A 21,154-nucleotide genomic window follows, 5' to 3' on the forward strand; every position below is an offset into this window, starting at 1 on the left:
TCACTTTTTCTATTAAAAAAAGTAATCCATACAGTGCATAGAGGCACTTAAAAATACTTTAGCAAACAAATGCCAAATAGTCATCAACAATATGCTGTCTGTAACCGAAGATCTACTTTGTTGGTAAGTGTGTACTTTTGAACAATGAAACCATTGGTCATCCCAAAGCAATCACAGAATGGGAGCAGTTCCATATAATTTATTTTAAAAGTATTTGCTCCTGTTAGGTTTTCTTTCTTTCTTTTAGGGTCAGAAAGCTCAAACCACTTTTAGGGGGCTCATTAGGAATATCCTAGGGCTCAGACACCCACATTAATCGCATGGGTCTTATACTTAGGTTCTCATTCTTGGTCTCATGAACTCAAACTACATCATACTGAGGACTGGGCGCATTTTGTAAAATGAGGCTGAGGTTACTATAAGGATTAAAATACTGTATAGTTCAGTATTTAGCACCCAATATGAAAATGCCCTTTCCCCACATGGTGTAAGCTTTGGGCTTAATGATAGCTGTGAAAAGGCCACAGAGAAATACCCCCAGAGAACAGGCTTAAAGTTGCTGCAATCTCTAACCCTTTCTGTAACATTTACATTTTTCACCCCTGCCTGGACCCTGGACCTTGGACCCAGGAGAAAGGTATTATGTGGGAAATAGGTCTAAAGAGCTCTAGAGGATGTCTATGTTCAAGGGTACAGAATAGGGGACAAATTGAAGTAGGTATCTTAGTCTTAATGCCACTCTTACAGACTATGAAGCAGAGGGGACCCAATCACTCCCATCCACCCAACTACCTCCCGACCCTCCATCTCCCTGTTTTGAGCTAACAGAATACCAAGTCTTCATCTTTAAAAGTGTGGTAACTTGAAAAAAAAAAAAAAAAGTGTGGTAACTTGTTACATAAAATGTGACAAAATGGTATGCAATTACTTTATGTGAAACCAACAGGAACAGTACAGCTGGTCAGGAACGCTTCAGAGCTGCATTACTTCACCAGGATCATCTTTGCTTATTTCCACCGGAATCTGGGAAGAAAAAAGTATGTCAGGTGGGTCTTGCCTAGTGCTTGCTAGGGTGTGGGGCTGAGATAGCTGCCCTCAAGGGCAGGCAGGGGTAGCTGTGTCCAATTCTGTCTCACCTAATGCCTCCAATCCCAGTTGCCACAGGGGCTTAGCAGTGTGGGAGCTGACAAGAGGCAAAGAAAAGATGAACATCCAAGGTCTTAACAGGAGGAGAGAGGAAAGAGACATCTGCCACCAGAACCGTTTTACAGACCAGTGTTTACCTGATGAGGGACAGTTAAGCGTGGGTTGCTGGTGTGGGCTAAGTGGTATAGAAGGCTGAACATATAAAGTGTCCCATGAGCATGAGACTAGGTCAGCACTGTCAGACAGCTTTGAGTCTGGGCCTGAAATATCTTTATACCTCCAGTTTTTTTGAGAGACACTGAAGAACTTAAAAAAAGTAAAGACTCTTAGGAAAAGATGTATAAAAGATCACATGAAAGAGGGAACTCTCTCAACTCTAAGTAGATAGTGAATAAGAATAGAAGTAGGTATGCTACAATAACTTAATAAGAAGAGAGTATTTGTTTCTAAAGTTGGATTTTGATGCTTAGTTCATTTATCTCGGGGAATACATTTCAAAGTGGGAAGAGAGAATACAGTTGAAGGCACATTTACCCCTCCTGGGGGATACTTATATCCCTTCCACATCGTTCCTGCAATGAGAAGCATCCAGAAGACAACGATCATTGTGGGGCTCCTTGCTTAGCTGGTGGTGTGTGCAGGGGGAAACAGGCGATTCTGAAAGGTGTGGTGTTCTATTCCCTGAGTCCTGGAAACTGGGCTGTCTTCATTCAAGACCAGATGGTGGATGGTCCAGCATGATAGCTCCTGGCTGAGGAGCTTCGTGGTCTAGTCTGACCCGAAGTGGCTCGCCATGGCTATTTGGTGGTCAGAGCTCAGACACCAATTGTGACATCAGCTCCTGTGACCTTGGGGATCAGAGTGAGTAGCTATGGGACAGTTGGCCAGGATGCCAGATGTGTGGAGGCTGAAGAGCCCTTAGCAGGAGGGCCCCATTCTTTAGTGACTCTGTGTGGTTAGGATCTAGCTGATATCTTTATTAACTCATCACCTGCCAAAATTTTGACTACTTGCTTTATGCAATCAGATGCAAAAAAAAACCACTGCTGTGAACAAAGCCAAATAAAACACACCCTGGATTAACTGGGAGGAGTGACTGGGTGCGCACGCTACGAGCAATTACTTAAATACTATCGTTAGGCTATTCAAAGAAGAAAAATCTTGCACTTTGCAAAATGGCACAGTTAAACCCTCATCGTGCAGGGGAAGCCTCCTATCAACTTCCCTGAGAAGGGAAGAAAAGGAAGATGGGCTATTATGCCCATTTCATAGCTGGAGAAACCGAGGCACAGAATAGTTTCAGTGGTTTGGTCAGGATCACACTGTGGCAGTGGCTCAAGCTGAACAAGTGCCCAGTGCCTCCATCTGCATCCCCACCCCACACAGGTCTGACTGTTGGGCCAATACTCTCATAGAAATTCTGGGGCAGATTGAGAAAACAAACAGACAAAAGAACCACCATCATGCCTTGCTCCTAGTATGGGCCTGGGACTTGATAGATACCCATGCCTTCTGGAGGAGCTTCCCAGAAAACCTGCTCCTGTAACTGGCATATTACTAAGACTCTTAGAGTTAAGTTTAACAATGGGAACATCTTTGAAAAAACTGGTCTGAATGACACGGGGTGGGATTTGAGAAACCCAGGAAATGGTTTGCTAAAAGGACACGGCTACTAATGTTTCCTATCGGCAGGCTGGTCTAGTGGAATGAGTGAGAGAGGTATTAAGTCCTGAGATCTATGCTTGCACCCCAGCTTCACAAATGGGTTGGTTTGTGTGGCCCTAGGTAAGTATAGTCACCAGTAACTCTTTGTTGACTGGTTCATTATTTTGCCTAGTTGTTAAGTTAGCATTTACTAAATGCTAACTGTCAAGCTTTGCAATAAATGCTTTACATGAATTCCCAAATGTAATCCTCACAAAAACAGAAAGGTACTGGAACATCTCCATTATACAGAGGAAGAAACTTGAGGTTCAGAGAGATTGAACTTTCTCAAGGTCACATGGCTAGGAAGTTGCAAGGTTAGGACTTGAACTCAAATTTACACTAACTCCAGTTTCAGCGTCTGCCAAAGAGGGCATTAAAAATGCTGGTCTAATTTATTACAGAGTTTGCATGGAGAAAATAAGTTAATAGATGGAACAGTCTTTGAAAAGAATACCCATGAGGTATGGTTATTGACAAATCTTCGAACCAGGGCTTGCTGTCCTCAGCAGTACTCCTCAAATTCTTTCCCCTTCCGCAGTCTATTTTATTTTCCAGAGGAATGTAAGCTTTCCATTGAGATTTCAGGGTGCCACTGAGTTCTCTTGAAAGGGAAGAATCCAGCCCAACAGACCTTCACGCCCACTCACAGCTGCAGATCTTCATCCAAAATCCGGCTCCTCAGGTGTGTCTTGCTCTTCTGAACAGCCTACCTCTCCTTCCATTTCAGAGTTGGAGGCTGAGGAAGAAAGAAACTCAAAGGCAGAGCTGGCCCAACTCGTTGGCTCTGTATGTGACTGGAAGGGCTGCTGAAAAGGTCCCACCAATGTCCACATTCCCTTTCCTCCCAGCAACCACTGATCCACTTGGCCTGAAATCCAGAAGTCAGGCACTGTCTCCACCAGACCCCTTATAAATTCCATAGTGCTTTGAAATAAGTGATGTTAAGTACCCAAGTGGAGGGGGAAAGGCTTAAAGATGTCCCAATGGGATGGGAAGTAGCCTGGGAAACTTTGTTCCCACCACGTCCTGACCTCTTATTAGTGGTGAGACCCCAACTATCTTTCCTGTTTGGTCAGAAACGCCAGCTGGGAGGGTTAGCCAGAGCCAGGACTGACTACGAGGGATTAACAGGCAAGGTCACTCCTTACCACAAACTCTGGAAATGTGCCCATGTAACATGCAAATCCAACAGAAAGCATCCAGTCAAGCACAATCATGATAATAAGTAAAACAATTTCTAAGACACGATTGCACAGCAAAAGACTATTCACCAAGATCTTGACAAAGGAGTATGCTCATGAAACCCTCAGTTGGGAGAGGTCTCGCATGTCAGTTCCAGTCCTTAGCTCCAAAGGATCTGCAACTCCCTAATAGAGAAGCTGGAGTCTAGTAGGGCATTGTGACATCACTGATTATATGGGCCAGGCCACAACAGGTCAGAGAGACTGCCCCCAGACCAGCAGTTGAGCAGCAAACTAAGCTCTTTGAATGTGTTATCTCACAACAACAATATGAGGTAGGTACTATTATTTATCCCATTTTACTAATGAGAAAACTGAGGTTTACAGAGCCTGAGTGACCTGTACTAGGTCACACAGGTGATGCTCCAGATCAGGGCCCAGTTGCCTGTTAGGAAGTTGGGCTCTTTAGACTAGAGACAGGGATTGGGAAAGGTGTGTTCCTAGGTCTGTGACAGCCGTGAATGAAACAAAACTGAATTCTAGGGAAATGAGAACTCTTTATTTCTGTCCTTGCAATCCCTCCCCTCCCATCTCAAGGGCTGTCTCACCACCATTTTATACCATTCTTCAGTTCCTTTGGTCAGCTCCTGTCCACTGGTTCTCTTTTCTTTTCTTTTTATTATTTTTAAATAAATTTATTTATTTATTATTACTATATTTTTGGCTGCATTGGGTCTTCATTGCTGCGCTCGGGCTTTCTCTAGTTGCGGCGAGCAGGGGCTACTCTTTGTGGCAGTGCGCAAGCTTCTCATTGCAGTGGCTTCTCTTGTTGCGGAGCACGGGTTCTAGGCACGCGGACTTCAGTAGTTGTGGCTCGCGGGCTCTAGAGTGCAGGCTCAGTAGCTGTGGCACATGGGCTTAGTTGCTCTGCGGCATGTGGGATCTTCCCGGACCAGGACTCAAACCTGTGTCCCCTGCACTGGCAGGCGGATTCTTAACCACTGAGCCACCAGGGAAGTCCTGGTTCTCTTTTCTTGGCCTTCAAGAAGCCATAAGTATCCTTGTCCTCTACTCACAAAAACCTCCAACTGTTGCTGTGGCTCCCTTCTTAACTGTCTGTTTCTTAACTGCCTTTTACGACCAAACTTCCTAAACAAGTCGTCCATACCCAAAGCCTTTCTTTCCAGTCCATGCTTTTCTTCCATGCATCACATCCTGACTTCTGCCCCCACCTCACTACTTAAGATGCTCTCTCGGAGGTTACCAAAGATCTCCTTTTTGTCACGTTTAATGACCTTATCTTGATCCCTTTGACCTCCCTGCACTGGTACAGTAGACCTCTCCCTCCACCAAAGTTCCTCCTACATACACATCTCCCTATTATTTTCATATTCCCTTTATTTTCATGATAAATCATTGTAAAACATGAAACTATCCAAAGATGTACAAAGAAAAACGTAATACTCTCCCCCTCTTTCTTAGTCACATGATGTAACCAGTGTTACCAGCTTAGTGTGTGTTCTTCTACCCAAGACTTCTCTACAAGCTTGCAAATATCACTACACATATAGAGGGATACAGAGGGGTTTTTTCAGTGTTGTTTTATTTAAGGTGATCACACTACACGTGCTACTATGTAACTTGCTTTTCTCCTATAACAATACATCACGGACATCCTCCTGGGTCAATTGATAAAAAATCTAAACACATTCCTTTTTTGTTTCTAATAATAAGCTTTATTGAGGTATAAATCACATGTGATAAAGCACACTCATTTTTAGTGTACAGTTGATATGTATTTTAAAATGTGTCATTCTTGTAACTACCACCACAATCAGGATAGAAAAAATTGTGACCATCTCAAAAAGCTCCCCGTGCACCTTTGCAGTCAATCCCTTCTCCCTAAATCCCTTGGCCCCTGGCAACCACTGATCTGCTTTTGCGTTTTCTAAAACTTCATATAAATGGAATCATAACCTTCTTCCACTGGCTTCTTTCACTTAGCATTAATGCTTTTGAGATTCATTCATGTTGTACAAGAGTTAGTTCTTTTTTATGGAATATTATTCCATTGTATGGATGTATCGGTTTATCAATTTACCTGTCAAAGAACAATAGGGTTGTTTCTAGTTTGGGGCTATTTTGAATAGAGATTTTGTTTTTTGAATAGAGATGTTATAAATATTTGTGTACAGCTTTTTAAGGGAATATAAGTTTTAATTTTTTAGGGTGAATCCCAGGAGGAGGATTGCTGGATCATATGAAAAGTGTCTGTTTACAAAAGACCCTGAATAGCCAAAGCAATCTTGAGAAAGAAAAACGGAGCTGGAGGAATCAGGCTCCCTGACTTCAGATTATACTACAAAGCTACAGTAATCAAAACAGTATGGTACTGGAACAAAAACAGAAATATAGATCAGTGGAACAGGATAGAAAGCCCAGAGATAAACCCACACATATATGGTCACCTTATCTTTGACAAAGGAGGCAAGAATATACAATGGAGAAAAGACAGCCTCTTCAATAAGTGGTGCTGGGAAAACTGGACAGCTACATGTAAAAGAATGAAATTAGAACACTTCCTATACTATACACAAAAATAAACTCAAAATGGATTAAAGACCTAAATGTAAGGCCAGACACTATAAAACTCTTAGAGAAAAACATAGGCAGAACACTCTATGACATAAATCACAGCAAGATCCTTTTTGACCCACCTCCTAGAGAAATGGAAATAAAAACACAAATAAACAAATGGGACCTAATGAAACTTCAAAGGTTTTGCACAGCAAAGGAAACCATAAACAAGACCAAAAGACAGCCCTCAGAATGGGAGAAAATATTTGCAAATGAAGCAACTGACAAAGGATTAATCTCCAAAATTTACAAGCAGCTCATGCAGCTCAATATCAAAAAACCAAACAACCCAATCCAAAAATGGGCAGAAGACCTAAACAGACATTTCTCCAAAGAAGATATACGGACTGCCAAGAAACACATGAAAGGATGCTCAACATCACTGATCATTAGAGAAATGCAAATCAAAACTTCAATGAGGTATCACCTCACACCGGTCAGAATGGCCATCATCAAAAATCTACAAAGAATAAATGCTGGAGAGGGTGTGGAGAAAAGGGAACCCTCTTGCACTGCTGGTGGGAATGTAAATTGATACAGCCACTGTGGAGAACAGTATGGAGGTTCCTTAAAAAACTAAAAATAGAACTACCATATGACCCAGCAATCCCACTACTGGGCATATACCCTGAGAAAACCATAATTCAAAAAGAGTCATGTACCACAATGTTCACTGCAGCACTATTTACAATAGCCAGGACATGGAAGCAACCTAAGTGTCCATCGACAGATGAATGGATAAAGAAGATGTGGCACATATACACAATCGAATATTACTCAGCCATAAAAAGAAACGAAATTGAGTTATTTGTAATGAGGTGGATGGACCTAGAGTCTGTCATACAGAGTGAAGTAAGTCAGAAAGAGAAAAACAAGTACTGTATGCTAATGCATATATATGGAATCTAAAAGAAAAAAAAACGGTTCTGATGAACCCAGGGTAAGGACAGGAATAAAGACACAGACATAGAGAATGGACTTGAGGACACAGGGAGGGGGAAGCGTAAGCTGGGACGAAGTGAGAGAGTAGCACTGACATGTATACACTACAAAATGTAAAACAGATAGCTAGTGGGAAGCAGCTGCATTGCACGGGGAGATCAGCTTGGTACTTTGTGACCACCTATGGGTTGGGATAGAGAGGGTGGGAGGGAGACCCAAGAGGGAGGGGATATGGGGATGTATGTATAAAAAAGTGAATCAGCAGAAACTAACACAACATTGTAAAATAATTATACTCCAATAAAGATGTTAAGAAAAATAAGAAAGAAAACTGCCTCTTTAAAAATTTCTCTCTCACTAATTTTCAGCAATTTTATTTTCAGGTTGCTTTGTGTAACTTTCTGCATGTTTCTTCTACCAGGGGTTTGGTGAACTTCTTGAATCTGTGGGTTTATGGTTTTCATCAAATTAGAAAAATATTTGGCTACTGTTCCTTCAAACACTTTTTCTGTCCCCGCTTTTCCCCTTCTGTGACCTCCACTACTTGTGTATTAGACCAATAACCAGTGTGATTCTGTCCCACAGCTTGCTGGTACTCTGTTCATTTTTCTTCTCTTTGTGTTTCATTTTGGATAGTTTCCATTGCTGTCTTTTTCAAGTTCACTCATCTTTCCCCCTAATCTTCGAAACTTCTGTTAATCCCATACAGTGTATTTTTAATTTGATTTTGTATTTTTCATCTCTAGAAGTTCAACTTCTTTTTTTTTTTAATTCTACCTTTCATTTTTCTCCACATGGTGTTCATGTTTTCCTTTACATCCTTGAGTATATTTATGAGATCGATAATAAGCATTTTAAGGAAGCTGTCTGCAAATCTATCATCTCTATCATTTCTGGGGCTGTTTCAATGGTTGATTTTTCTCTTTGTTGTGGGTGATATTTTCCTGTTTCTTTGAATGCCTGGTAACTTTTGGTTGGATGTTTAACATGGTGAATTTTACAGTACAGAGCACCACCCTCTGCATTTCGTTGTATTCTTTTTTTTTTTTAATTAATTAATTAATTAATTTATGGCAGCGTTGGGTCTTCGTTGCTGCAGACAGGTTTTCTCTAGTTGTGGCAAGTGGGGACAACTCTTTGTAGCAGTGCGTGGGATTCTCATTGTGGTGGCTCCTCTTGTTGCAGAGCACGGGCTCTAGGCACACGGGCTTCAGTAGTTGTGGCACGCGGGCTCAGTCGCTGTGGCTTGCGGGCTCCAGAGTGCAGGCTCAGTAGTTGTGGCACACAGGCTTAGTTGCTCCGCGGCATGTGGGATCTTCCAGGACCAGGGTTCAAACCCATGTCCCCTGCTTTGGCAGGTGGATTCTTAAACACTGCACCACCAGGGAAGCCCTGTTGTATTCTTTTTGATAGTGTTGGGTTTTCTTCTGGGATGCAATTAAGTTACCTGCAATCAGTTTGAGTGTTCTGAGGCAAGTTTTAAGCTTTGTTATGGTGGGCCAGGAGCAGCCTTTACTCTAGAGATAATCATCCCCACTACTGAGTTATGACCCTTTTAAGCGCTCTCTCTGATGCCAATGGTATTAGGTCTTTCTGATCGGTGGAATTTCCCACAACTCGCAGCCCTTCTGGGAGCTCCAAGAAATGTTTGGCCTACTGTTTCTGGGTGGTTCTTTTCCGGGCCTCATGGAATTTTACCCCATGTGTGCACAGACAGAACTCAGCTAAAGACTCACAAGGGTCCCTGTGGAGATGTCCAGAGTTTTTTCTCTGTGGAATTGCCTCTTTTCAGTACTACATCCTGCAAATTCCTGGCACTTTGGCCTCCTTGGTAGGCCACTATCTTTCTTTTCAATTCAGTTTCGTTTGGGTAACCCCTCTCTGTGCTGCAGTCTGAAAACTGCCTCTGGGCAGTAGGCAGGGGCTTTTAAAGCTCATCTCTTGTTTCCTTTCTTTCAAAGTTCACAGTCTGGTGCTGGCCTTTGTGCAAGATCTGAAAATAATTATTTCATATATTTTATGCAGTTTTCTATTTGTTTATGGAGAGAAGACAACTCCTGTAGCAGTTGCTTCTTCATAGACAGAAGCAGAAGTCTAACTTATTTTTTTTTAATTCCTGTATAATATTCCACGTGTATTTCTTCTTTCTCTCTCTCTCTTTTTTTTGGCCGAGCCGCATGGCTTGTGGGATCTTAGTTCCCCGACCAGGGATTGAACCCAGGCCCCAGCAGTGAAGGTGCCGAGTCCTAACCACTGGACCGTCAGGGAATTCCCTCATCTTTCTCCTAATAATGGGTATATCAGTCAAGATCTAGTCAGGAGATAGAAACTACACAGTAATTTGAACAGAGAATGTTCGATAAAAAGAATTATTAACTAGGAACAGGAGATTAATGGAAGAGGTAGAAAGCTCTACATGTCACAGGAATAGCATATATAGGGAGCAGCCACCACCACTAGAACTGAGGCAAAGCATCCAAGGAAGGAATAAACTTGAAAGAGTCTCTGCCCTTCCAGGGTTGAGATCCAAAACTTGGACAAGTGGTGGTCATGGTAGGGATATCCAATGAGCTGCTGTAGGCCGAGCCTGGTACGTAGAGCACCACCCTCTGAGATGCTGGTGGAATTTGCTGGGAAGTCTCCATGGGGGGTGTCTGTCAAGCTTACTGATCATTGCTGAGAATCTACCCTCTGGGAATATGCCAGTAGAATGTACTGGGAAGCCACCTTGTTGGGGGTGGTAGAACTCATTGAGTAGCAGGAGCGCCACTGAAACTCAATGGAAAGCACCCTACACAGGGGCCACTGAAATTCGACAGAGGTGAGCACTACTGGATATCCCGATTCATGCCACTGGCAGCCACACAGTAGGACCCAGAACAAAAGCACACTGGAAGGAGGAAGTCTCTTCCTCCTTGCAGTATCACCCCCAGGCCCTCTATTGACAAAACTTAATATTGTGCCCACTAGCAAGAGAGAAATGCTTAAAAGGTCCAGCTCCACAATAGCAGAGCAAGCAATAAATGGTGTATTTGGAACTGAAAGGTAATAAATTAGTAACAGGCACAATGTGCATTTAGATTTTTTTCCCAACTTTTTATCACCATAAACAATGCTGTGATTGTCATAAACAAAATTTCTTGGACACATTTCTCTTGCACGTTGCCAATTTTTTACTTAACCAGAGAAGCAGCAAAATGACCAAAAAAATGCACGCCAGTTCAGACAGAGCATGAAAATTGAGAGGCGATATAAAATCTTGAGAAAAAAGAACTAGTTTAAGAAAAGAAAGATTACAGATCATTTCACAAGGTCAAAGGACATTTGTGGAAGGATGGCCTGAGATGCAGCATATGCTGTCAGTCAATGAATAACAATATAAGCTCCACACATCTAAAGAGTAAATGATACTGTCTTGTGTTTTTTGTTTTTTTTTTTTTTTTTGGCCGCGCTGCACATAGCCTGTGGGACCTTAGTTTGCCGATCAGGGATTGAACCTGGGCCATGGCGGTGAAAGCACTGAGTCCCAACCACTGGACCGCCAGGGAATTCCCAATACTGTCTTCTGATGAACAAAATTTCTAAATTTTCATGAGGTCCAATCTGTCTATTTTTTTCTTTTGTTGCCTATGTCTTTGGTGTCATATCCAAGAAATCACTGCCAAATCCAATGTCATAACGCTTTTGTCCTACATTTTTTTCTAAGAGTTTTATTGTTTTAGGGCTTACATTTAGGTCTTTGATCCATTTTGAGTTAGTATTTGTATATGGTATTAGATAAGGATCTAACTTCATTTTTGCATATGGATATTCAGTTTTCCCAACACCATTTGCTGAGAAGACTGTCCTTTTCCCACTGAATGGTCTTGGCACTTTTGTCAAAAATAATTGACCATATATGTGAGGGTCTGTTTCTGGACTCTCTACTCCACTGGTGACATACTTAGAGTAGTCAAAATCACAAAGGCAGAAAGCAGAATGGTGCTTGCCAGGGGCTGGAGGGAGGGAAGAATGGGAAGTTATTGTTTAAAGGGTACAGAGTTTGTTTTACAAGATGAAAAGAATTATGGGGACAGATGGTAGTGATGGCTGTAAAACATTACGAATGTAATTAATACCACTGAACTGTATACTTAAAAATGGTTAAGATGGTAAATTGTACATTATGTGTATTTTACAATTAAAACTTTTTTTAAAGAAGTAAATGATAAGGATACATTTGTCTGATATTCAGAATACCAAGGTTTTATCCCTAAACAATGTGTCTGATAGGACACATAACTATGAAAGCAAAGAGTGTAAACAGAGATCAGAAGCAGAGGACCAAGAAAAACCATTCTTGTGTTTTTTCTCAAACTATAAACAAAGGAGCAGAATATACACTTTTCCCATTTCTTAGCCTGAGGACTTTTTTTCTCTTTTAATATAATTAACATCTTTGTATAATGCATACATCCTGGGTACTTTTATTTCTCTAAGACAAATTCCCAAAAGTGGGGTTAAAACTGGTATGTATATTTAATTTTGTAACCTTTTCTCCCCAGAACATTGTCAGTAATACATCTCTTATTCAACAGGATATCAGAAACAAGGAAATAGGAAATACTTCACTAAACCTCAGTTTGCTCAACAGTAAAAGTGAGATAATAATTGATAATAATTCCATCTAGGGTTTTGTTAAGATTAACTGCAACGAAGCACATAAAACTCTTAGCAATGTACCTTCCACATGGGAACTGATAGCTACGCACACACACACACACACACACACACACACACACACACACAACAGGTGTAGAGTGTTCCTAGTGCCTATAATTCATCCATAGTTATTAAACCAGAAGAGAATTGGTGGTTTGGATGGAAGGCCTCTTCCATAAAAGGTTCTTTCATAAAAGATGGAAGAACCTTGTTCAGGCCTTACTTCTAACTTGATAGCTTTTCCTTGATTAATGGATTTCTGATAGGATCTGTTAAATCTTAGAATCTCTGGAAGTTTCAAAGTTTCTGAGGTGTGTTAGATCTGGCTGAGGTGCTCTTAACAAGCCTCTTATCCTTCAACCGTCTCACCTCCTACCTTGTCTCCCGGCTTCCACTCTCCACTCCCCACCCCCCACCCCAAGTCTCTTCACAACTCATCTGTCAGACTTATTCTTTTTCAACTCAGTCAGATTGTGTCACTCCTCTGTTCAAAACCCTCCAGTGGCTTCCTCTCTCTCAGAGCAAAAGCCTAAGAAAGAAAAAAGCAGCCCCTTGCATCTGGGAACCGGACTGACCTAGCTAGGTCTCAGTGTTGCTACAAGCTGACCTGGCCCTCACAGCCAGGCTCCTGTTGTCTCCTGTTGGATATAAACCACCTCAGAACACTGACATCAGAAAGGGTCACTCAGACCATGATAAAATGAGACCAAACAAGGCCTCGTCATAATTTCTTCTAAGCAGAGACAAAAACAAGGTCACTGTGCAACCCAGGAAATACCCAAACATCCTCTTCTCTCTGCTAATGCGACTACTGGTTCTCTACCAATTACAGCCTTAAACTTGCTCTAGTTTACCCATCTGAGAGATAATATATATTGAGATACCCAATCATAGAATTGTCCCTGCCTTCTGACAGCACCCAATCCAAAGTAAAGCTTTGATTCCTTAAGCCCTCTCCCAAATCATGCAGAGCCCGAATCCTATAATAGGTTCTTTCCACACTCTTACTCAGCTGTCCCAGTGGTTCTCCACAGTATCTGCTCCCTCACCGGAAGGGGTAATCAACCCAACTTGTTTAAGTATGGGTGTGTTCCTGATGGTCTCTGGTGGGAGGGCATTGACAAGCCAGAGTACCAGTTGTCCGCTAAGTTCTTATAGTGGTTAGAATCACCCAGGCTTGTTAAAACAGATTGCTTGACCTGATCCCCAGAGTTTTTGATTCTGTTAAGTCTGGGGTGAGGCCTTAGAATCCGTATTTCTAACAAGTTCCAGGTGATGCTGAGGCTGCAGGTCTGGGGACCACACAGGAAGAATCACTGTCCTAAACCATCTGTGGCTCCCCCTTATTTCTCTGACGTAGCCTACTTCTGCTTCCTCACCTCTTCTTTGGACTCCAGCCACACTGGCCTCCCCGCGGTTTTGACTCTCCCCAAGCACACGTCTGTCTTAGGGCTCTGGTTGCCCTCTAATATGGAATGCTTACTTTCTCACCTCTCAAGGAGACCTACCCTCACTTCCTTAACCTGCCTTTTAAAAATTATTCCCCACAACACTTAATCAGTTCTTACATACGGTCTAATTTACTTACTATTTTTATTGTTTTGCTCTCCTCCTACTAATAAAAGAATGACAGTCTTAGGACTGCTGATACTTTTGTCTATTTTGTTTACTGCAGTATCCTCAGACCTAGAAAAATATTGCAGGGGAGCAAAATTTGTCACCCTAAAATGTGTCTCTTTGGCAGGAGGGTTAACTTAGGATGTCCATTTTTAAGGCCCCAAAGACTTCCCCCTAACTGCCTAAAAGGATTTAGAGAGAAGGTCCATTCCCCTAATTAAGGTGTCACCAGAGATATCTGCAAAGAATATGGGATAGGTGTGGTGGCGGGAACTCAGCAGAGCCTAGAAATCAGAGTCACCTAGTCTCTGCAAGGGCCAGTAAACATTTGTTTACCAAGTATTTACTTTCTCCATGTGAACTGCCTTTCTCCCCTTTGAAGTCTCAAACCACAACCCCCAACATCCTCTTTTGCCGTAGCTGAAGATGGTATTTAAGGTGAGGGCTTCGGCCATTAAGGCGAGTCACTCAGTTCTCCTGGGTCTCTCCCAGGTATACATGCTATTGTTTGATTTTCTCCTATTATTCTGTCTGGTGTCAGTTTACTTCTTAGACAGCTAGAGGAAGCTAGAAGAATAGAGGAAAATTTCTTCCTCCCCGACAATATCTAGCAAGTAGCCAATGCTCAACAAAAGTTTGTTGAATAAATAAGTGCTCCTTCCAGTCTTTCGCTTTCTTCTCCCAATAGAATCACAGCATTCCTACCTTTGGCTCTTCCTATAAATACAATCACCTTCCTGCCCACCCAACCTCTTGACAGTTACAATAGCCAGCTCCCAGGACTTTTTAGGCCCACTGGCTCAAACCAGGGATGCAAAGCAGGTAAGTAACTCATTCAAGGAAACCAAACAAGGCCCGCAAATTGCATCTCTTCGTCTTACTTCTCCAGATGACCTTAACCACCAATCTACCTTTTTTGTCTTCAAACTCTGTTGCCTGACTTTTTCCTCTCTCGGCCACCAACGCTGTTATGCTCTGCCCCGCCCCGCCAAAGGCACACCACCCTCACTCGGCTGTCTTATTTCCCAGTTCTGACAATTCTCCTCCTGCGTCCGTTTTCCTATCCAGCCCCCCCGAAATTTCTCTTTTGAAGCTCCATTACCTCTTCCTTCCTAAATCCAACCACGATTTGGGGTCTTTCTTGATCTTTCTCGATACTCTACTGAATTTATCATATCCTTCTCGAAACTCTCTCCCAGAACAGCGCCAATATCTTCTACCTCCTTTACTGCTTCTCCTCGGGTCCTTCCTATTCCTGTCTTCACCGATGTCCCCAAGTTTCCCTCCAGCAAGCTGGGTCGTGGTTTCCTTGGCGCTCACGCGTTTCTGAACGCGCTCGGGGTTCGCGGATGAGCGGTGGTGCGACTCGGGGCGGAGCCTCGCTGAGCCTAGGGCGTTGGACACCGGTGGACTTTCGAGTCTGGGAAGGGGCGGGGCCTTGAACCGCTCGGGAAGTTTGATCCTCGGCAGCCCCCGTCCAGGACAGTGCGGAAGGAGATTCCCGGGCTGGGGTCTCAGAACCCGACTCACGGTCCTGGCTGGAGATGGAGTTCAACAGTGAGGGTGTGAGGCGACTGCTTGGCAAGGTGCGGCCAGCCCGCCGGGCAGGGTGTGGGGCGCCGGGGCTTGGGGGCGTTTCCACCCCTGGCCGGGCCACCTCCTTGGGGCGTTTCCCCGGCTTGTCCAGGGGCTTGGAGCGGGGGGGTGGGCTGGCCTGAAGCCGGCCGGCTGCGGGGAGTGGCCGCAGGGAGGGCGCGGACCTCTCCTTCCCGAGGCCGGGGCTCTGGCTTCGCCTGCAAATCCGACATCCCCCCAACCTCCACCCGCTGTGAGACCTTCTCACGCCACCAGCTTCTCTTGGTCTCAGCTTCCAGCCCTCGCCAGTCCCTTTAACCATGCCTTTCTCTCTGCAGAAATGGCCTGCCCTCACCCCACCCCCTTTTTTTTATGATTCGCGTGGCTAATCCTTTGTAGGACTCAACTCAGATGTCACTCCCTAGAAACAGAATCACTACCTCCTTTACTTGCTTTCAGAAATATCGATTATCACATCGTGGAGTAATTATTTACATACAAACCTTACTCGGGCGGTGAACTCTGATGGCAGAGAGAGTGCTGTAGTATTCCCATCACCTAACCTGACACGACGGAGTGCTGAGTAACTGTGCAGTGAATGAAAGACCTGGGTAGACTTAAGAATGAAGACAGGGTTGGAAGGCCCGGAAGAGATCCTCGTAATGTTGAAAGGTTGAGGTGGAGGGCTGACCCGGAAGTCTGACCTGCGTTTCTCGGGCATGACTAACGCCAGTTTCTATGTTACACCAGGCTCTTAGTTCAGGCTCTCTGATTCCCCACCAGTGTACAGTCTGAGGCAACCACCTTTTCCACCAGTTTCTTAGTTATATGATTCATAATGCTTCTTAAAACTTCCCTATGCGGAAACGGTACGTTTATGCCGTTTTTTGTTTTGTTTAAAATTTTATTGACGCATGAGACATGGTACATTCAGAATAAAACAGTAGCAAAATGTAATGGCAGCAGTTAAATATGAATCATATACATGCACATACTTTTCTGGTTCTTTTGATTACATTTTCCTTTCAAGATAAACTGCTCTCTCTTTAGTTGGGTTTGCCTGTGTCTTTCTTTCTTGGGGCAGTTTGTACACCCCTTCGAGGTTTTGAAGCCTTATGATTGAAATTGTTTATATACTTGATTTGAATGATTTTATCTACTGTGACAGGTGTGTAGGTCTTGTAGGAAGAGAAGTATCATCGTCCTTAGGATTACACCCTTCCTGTCTCCTCTTCAGAGAACATGAAATTAAAAGAACCACTCTATCAAGTTTTTCAGTGACGGAAGCATGGTGTATTGTCCAGGGGGAAGAATTGCTAAAGCTGAGAATAGAAAAAGAACTTCATAATTTTGGTGGAACTGGAATGCAGGAAAAAGACAAAAGAGAGACAATAATTTTCTCAAGGGTGGGACCAGTATAGTTGAGGAAGGTTTTTGTCTTTGTTTTTTATCATCAGTGCATAGCATGGAGTCTGGCACTTAGGTGCTTAATAAATGTCTGTTGGATGTGTAAATTAAGGAGACCATTTAGAAACACGTTAGTCCAGCAGATATTTCCAAAGTTCCTTAACCCTCAAGGTAGGCAAATAATATAATAACTTAATACTTAGAAATAATTTTACTGCTGAAAAATTTGTGAAGTGAACAATACATTAAAATCAAGCAACTGTAAGGAGAACATGAAAAATCTTATTGAAAACAAATGAAACCTAATAAGTATTCCAACCTAGATAAATATTCCAGCTTCATGGATGTGAAGATGTCAGCTCTCTCCAGATTGATCTATAGCGCCAATGCAATTCCAATCAAAATTCTAACAGATTATTTGGGGAACTTTTCAGACTGATTCTAAAATCATTTGGAAGGGCAGAAGGCCAGGACTAATCTTGACATTTTTACAGAAGAAGAATAGGTGTGGGACTTGCTCTACCAGATGTCAAGACTAGTAATGGAGGCTTAGTGTGATGTTGGTGTAGGACAGACAAATTAACCAGTGGAACAGACTAGAGGGCTTAGAACCATGTCCACACGTGTTTGGAAGTGTGATATAAAACAGAAGAGGCATTGCAGATAACTACAGAAAGGAGAATGCAGAGACAAATGATTATCTATACAGGCGAAAATGAAATTGGACCCTTACCTCTGACCAAACATAAAAATTCCCCGTGGACTGAAGATTCAAGTGTAAAAGACGAGCTTTAAAACGTATAGAGATAAATGTAGGAAAGAATCTTCATGGACTCAGAGTATGCAAACATTTTTTAAACAAGACGTAAAATACTCAAAGAAGAGTGATAAATTTGATTGCATTCAAATTAAGAACTTTTATGTATAAAAAGACACCATGAAGAGAGTGAAGAGGCAAAATACAAGCTTGGAGAATAATATTGTAATGCATAATTGACAAAGTATTGGTATCCAGAATATATAAATTAGCCTACAAATCAATATTAAAACCAATAGAAAATTGGACAAAAGACACGAATAATCATTTTTTAAAAAACAAAAGAAGAATCAGGGAAATGAATGTTTGCTCAACCCATTAGTAACCATGGAAAAGCAAATTGAGAGCATGGTAAAACACCATTTTCTCTCACTAGATTGTCATAAATTAAGGTCATTTCAAAGGGTTTGGAGGATGTGGATGAATGGGAATTTTAAACTCTGCGGTAGTTACCATAGAGAATTCATAATATATGAAGCAAGAGACATTCACAGAATTACTCATCATTAAAAAGTAGAAACAACCCAAATGTTCATTGACAGAAGGAAGGATAATTTGTTCTGTACTCATTCACAGAATGGAAAACACTATGCAGCAGTGAAAATGAATGAACTACAACATGCAACAATACAAGTGAATCTTAGAAACATTATATTCAGTGAAAAAAATTGGAGGTTATATGCAAGATTATATTTTGATTAAAACAAGAAACAACGAAACAACAGTGTGGTGTTTAGGGACGCACACAAATGCGATAAAAACTATGGAGGGCAAAAGCAAAGGAGTGTGACCACACAATTTAAGGTAGGCAGTTGAATGGTTAAGAGAAGGAGCACCCGGACAGGTGTAATGGAATTGGAAAGGTCTGTGCTGTCCAGTATGGTAGCCACTAGCTACATGTGCCTCTTTAAATTCATCAAAATTAGATAAAATTAAAAATGAGTTTCTTGGTCACACCAGCCACATATTAAGTGTCAGTAGCCACTTGTGGCTACTGTATTGGACAGAACACGTAATGATCTTTTCCATCATGGCAGAAAGTTTTGTTGGACAGCACTGTTCCTAGATCAAACATGGGTGAGTTGGTGCCTGAGTGTTTATTCTTCAAAATGTATATATATGTACATATATGTTTATATGTATATATATTCTTTTTTTTTTTTTTTTTGCGGTACGCGGGCCTCCCACTGCTGTGGCCTCTCCCGTTGCGGAGCACAGGCTCCGGACGCGCAGACTCAGCAGCCATGGCTCACGGGCCTAGCCGCTCCGCAGCATGTGGGATCTTCCCGGACCAGGGCACGAACCCGTGTCCCCTGCATCGGCAGGTGGACTCTCAACCACTGCGCCACCAGGGAAGCCCTGTATATATATTCTTTAGTTGTATTAAATATTAAGTTTAGAAAACTCTGGTTCCCTAATTCCTATTTCCCACTCCCCTGGCCAAGTTACCTTGGACAGGTAACTTAACCTCGATTTGCTCAGTTATGAAATAATAGGATTGGATTTGATCTGTAAGATTCCTTAATGTTCAATTTTTTTTTAATAAAATGATGCCACAAAGTATTCCTCAGGGTGTCCAACATTTGAGCAATGTCATACAGAAGTACTCTTGATGTTCGTAAGTATCAGTCTACTAAATAAACATACTGTAGTATAGTGGATAAAGTTAAAATTTTAGTAACTTCTCAATTTTTCAACTAATTTTTATGATAGTATAATTGCTTTAGTTTTAGAATCTCATGGGCCAGTTTTCCTCTTTAGTTCCCTGCCTGCACCCTTTAAGCAAATGGCATTGTCTGAGGCATATTCCTTGGAGAATGTTATACAAGCTTCTCTTAGATAGTATAGGAACAGTAATGGAATATATGTCTTAATATTACACTAAGAAGATATTCTGTTTCATATATAGTGAAAATGATGTGCTTTTTATTTTTCTAGGACAGATAAAATAGGTCTTTTTCGTCAGAAAGGCAAATCACATATTCGACTAGTAGTGATGTTTGGATTTTCAAGCCCTAACAAAGAGTGCTTTTGACAAACTTTTATGTCAGTTTTGCAGTTAGATCAGTTCTGGTATATAGCCCTATGCAGCCGTTAATCATTACATTCTCAGAGGATGTTAAGGATGTAGAAAACAGCTTATAACATCAAATAGAAGACAAAACAAAAATTATTTGGTTCATAATAAATATATATTCCAGGTGACAACAATGCAGCCTTTTGTACATTTGTGTAGTGTCTGGAGTTGGGATGGTTTCATTCACTTTTGTTTTCACTGAATCTGGGACTCATTTTTACCCTGCTGTAGTTAATACTGATCGATTCTTAGTTTTAGTGATCTTAGTGATCGATGCTCAGTCCTTTGGATCATAATTGCTTTCTATATCCACTCTACTCATATAAATCTGCCTCTTTGCTAACTCCCATCCAATTAGCCTGCATTTATTGAAGCCATACCCTGTGCTAAATGCTATGGGGAAATAAAAACGAGTAAGAGATGTTTCTAGTCCTCAAGTTGTTAATTATACACTTTTTCTTCTGCCAAATTCTTTCCCATCTTAAAATGACCTTCCTCCTTCCCTCTAATTTTCTGTACCGTTCTAGGCTCTAATGTGAATTGTAGACAGCTCTTTTCAGAGGCCTTTCTGTAACCTAGGTATGCTTTGTCGATTCATCGTTTCCTGTCGGTACTTACTATTGTATACATATTTTGTTTAATATCTCACTTTTACATATGTTAATCATGAGATCTTCATACATACCTGCTGAAGTTGGCAGGCAGTAGAGCTATATCTCTTTTGCCCATGAAAAACTTAAGACTCAGAGAGAGGAAATAGGATCTCTTAGCAGTTATTTTATTTTCTCCCAGTCTCCTCCAACCCTAGGCACCCACTAAGCTACTTTCTGTTTCTATGGATTTGCCTATTTTGGGTACTTTATATACAAGTCATACAATATGTGGCTTTTTGTGTCTGTTTTCTTTAACTTAGTGTAATGTTTTTAAGGTTTATCCAAGTATGTATCAGTTCTTCATTTTTATGGCTGAATATTCCATTTTATGGATATGTCACACTTTATTCATCAGTTGATGGACATTTGGATTGTTTCACTTCTTGATTGTTATGAATAATGCTGCTGTGAACAATTGTGCACAAGTTTTTGTGTGGACATGTTTTCATTTTTCTTGGGTATATACCTCAGAGTGGAATTGTTGGGTCATATGGTAACTCTGTGTTTGATCTTTTGAAGAACTGCCAAACTCTTCCAAAGCAGCTGCACCATTTTACCACCAGCAGTGGTGTATGTATATGAGGGTTCTGATTTCTCCACATCCTTTCCCACATTTGTTACTGTCTTTTTGATTATAGTATGAATCCTCCGACTTTTTTTTTTTTTTTTAATTTGTTTTTGGCTGCATTGTGTC

At 41.8% G+C, this 21,154-nt stretch overlaps 2 protein-coding genes across 6 annotated transcripts in view; one reads left to right on the plus strand and one right to left on the minus strand.

The window, feature by feature from the left end:
- Positions 1 to 3,496: 3,496 nt before the first annotated feature.
- Positions 3,497 to 4,789, minus strand: MISFA (mitochondrial sheath formation associated). Its single transcript, XM_027115671.1, is given in 2 exon segments — positions 3,497 to 3,589; positions 4,002 to 4,789. Coding segments are annotated over 2 exon segments (162 nt in total). The 5' UTR covers positions 4,071 to 4,789.
- Positions 4,790 to 15,186: 10,397 nt separating this feature from the next.
- Positions 15,187 to 21,154, plus strand: part of UEVLD (UEV and lactate/malate dehyrogenase domains) — a 46,922-nt gene continuing 40,954 nt past the window's right edge. Inside the window, exons 1-2 of one of the 5 annotated variants that reach the window (XM_027115227.1) lie at positions 15,188 to 15,517; positions 15,966 to 16,375. Coding sequence is in view for 1 of the 5 variants with exons in the window: in XM_027115224.1 (XP_026971025.1) it covers positions 15,476 to 15,517 (42 nt within the window). In the remaining 4 variants the exon portion in view is untranslated. Of the gene's footprint in view, positions 15,518 to 15,965; positions 16,376 to 21,154 lie in introns of all 5 variants that reach the window. The other 4 variants (XM_027115228.1, XM_027115235.1, XM_027115234.1 and 1 more) reach the window with 4 other exon arrangements.

The sequence above is a fragment of the Aethalodelphis obliquidens genome, unplaced genomic scaffold (genome assembly GCF_003676395.1).
Source record: "Aethalodelphis obliquidens isolate GAN/ISIS:26980383/991018 unplaced genomic scaffold, ASM367639v1 scaffold14, whole genome shotgun sequence".
In the NCBI taxonomy this organism is placed as follows: domain Eukaryota; kingdom Metazoa; phylum Chordata; class Mammalia; order Artiodactyla; family Delphinidae; genus Aethalodelphis; species Aethalodelphis obliquidens.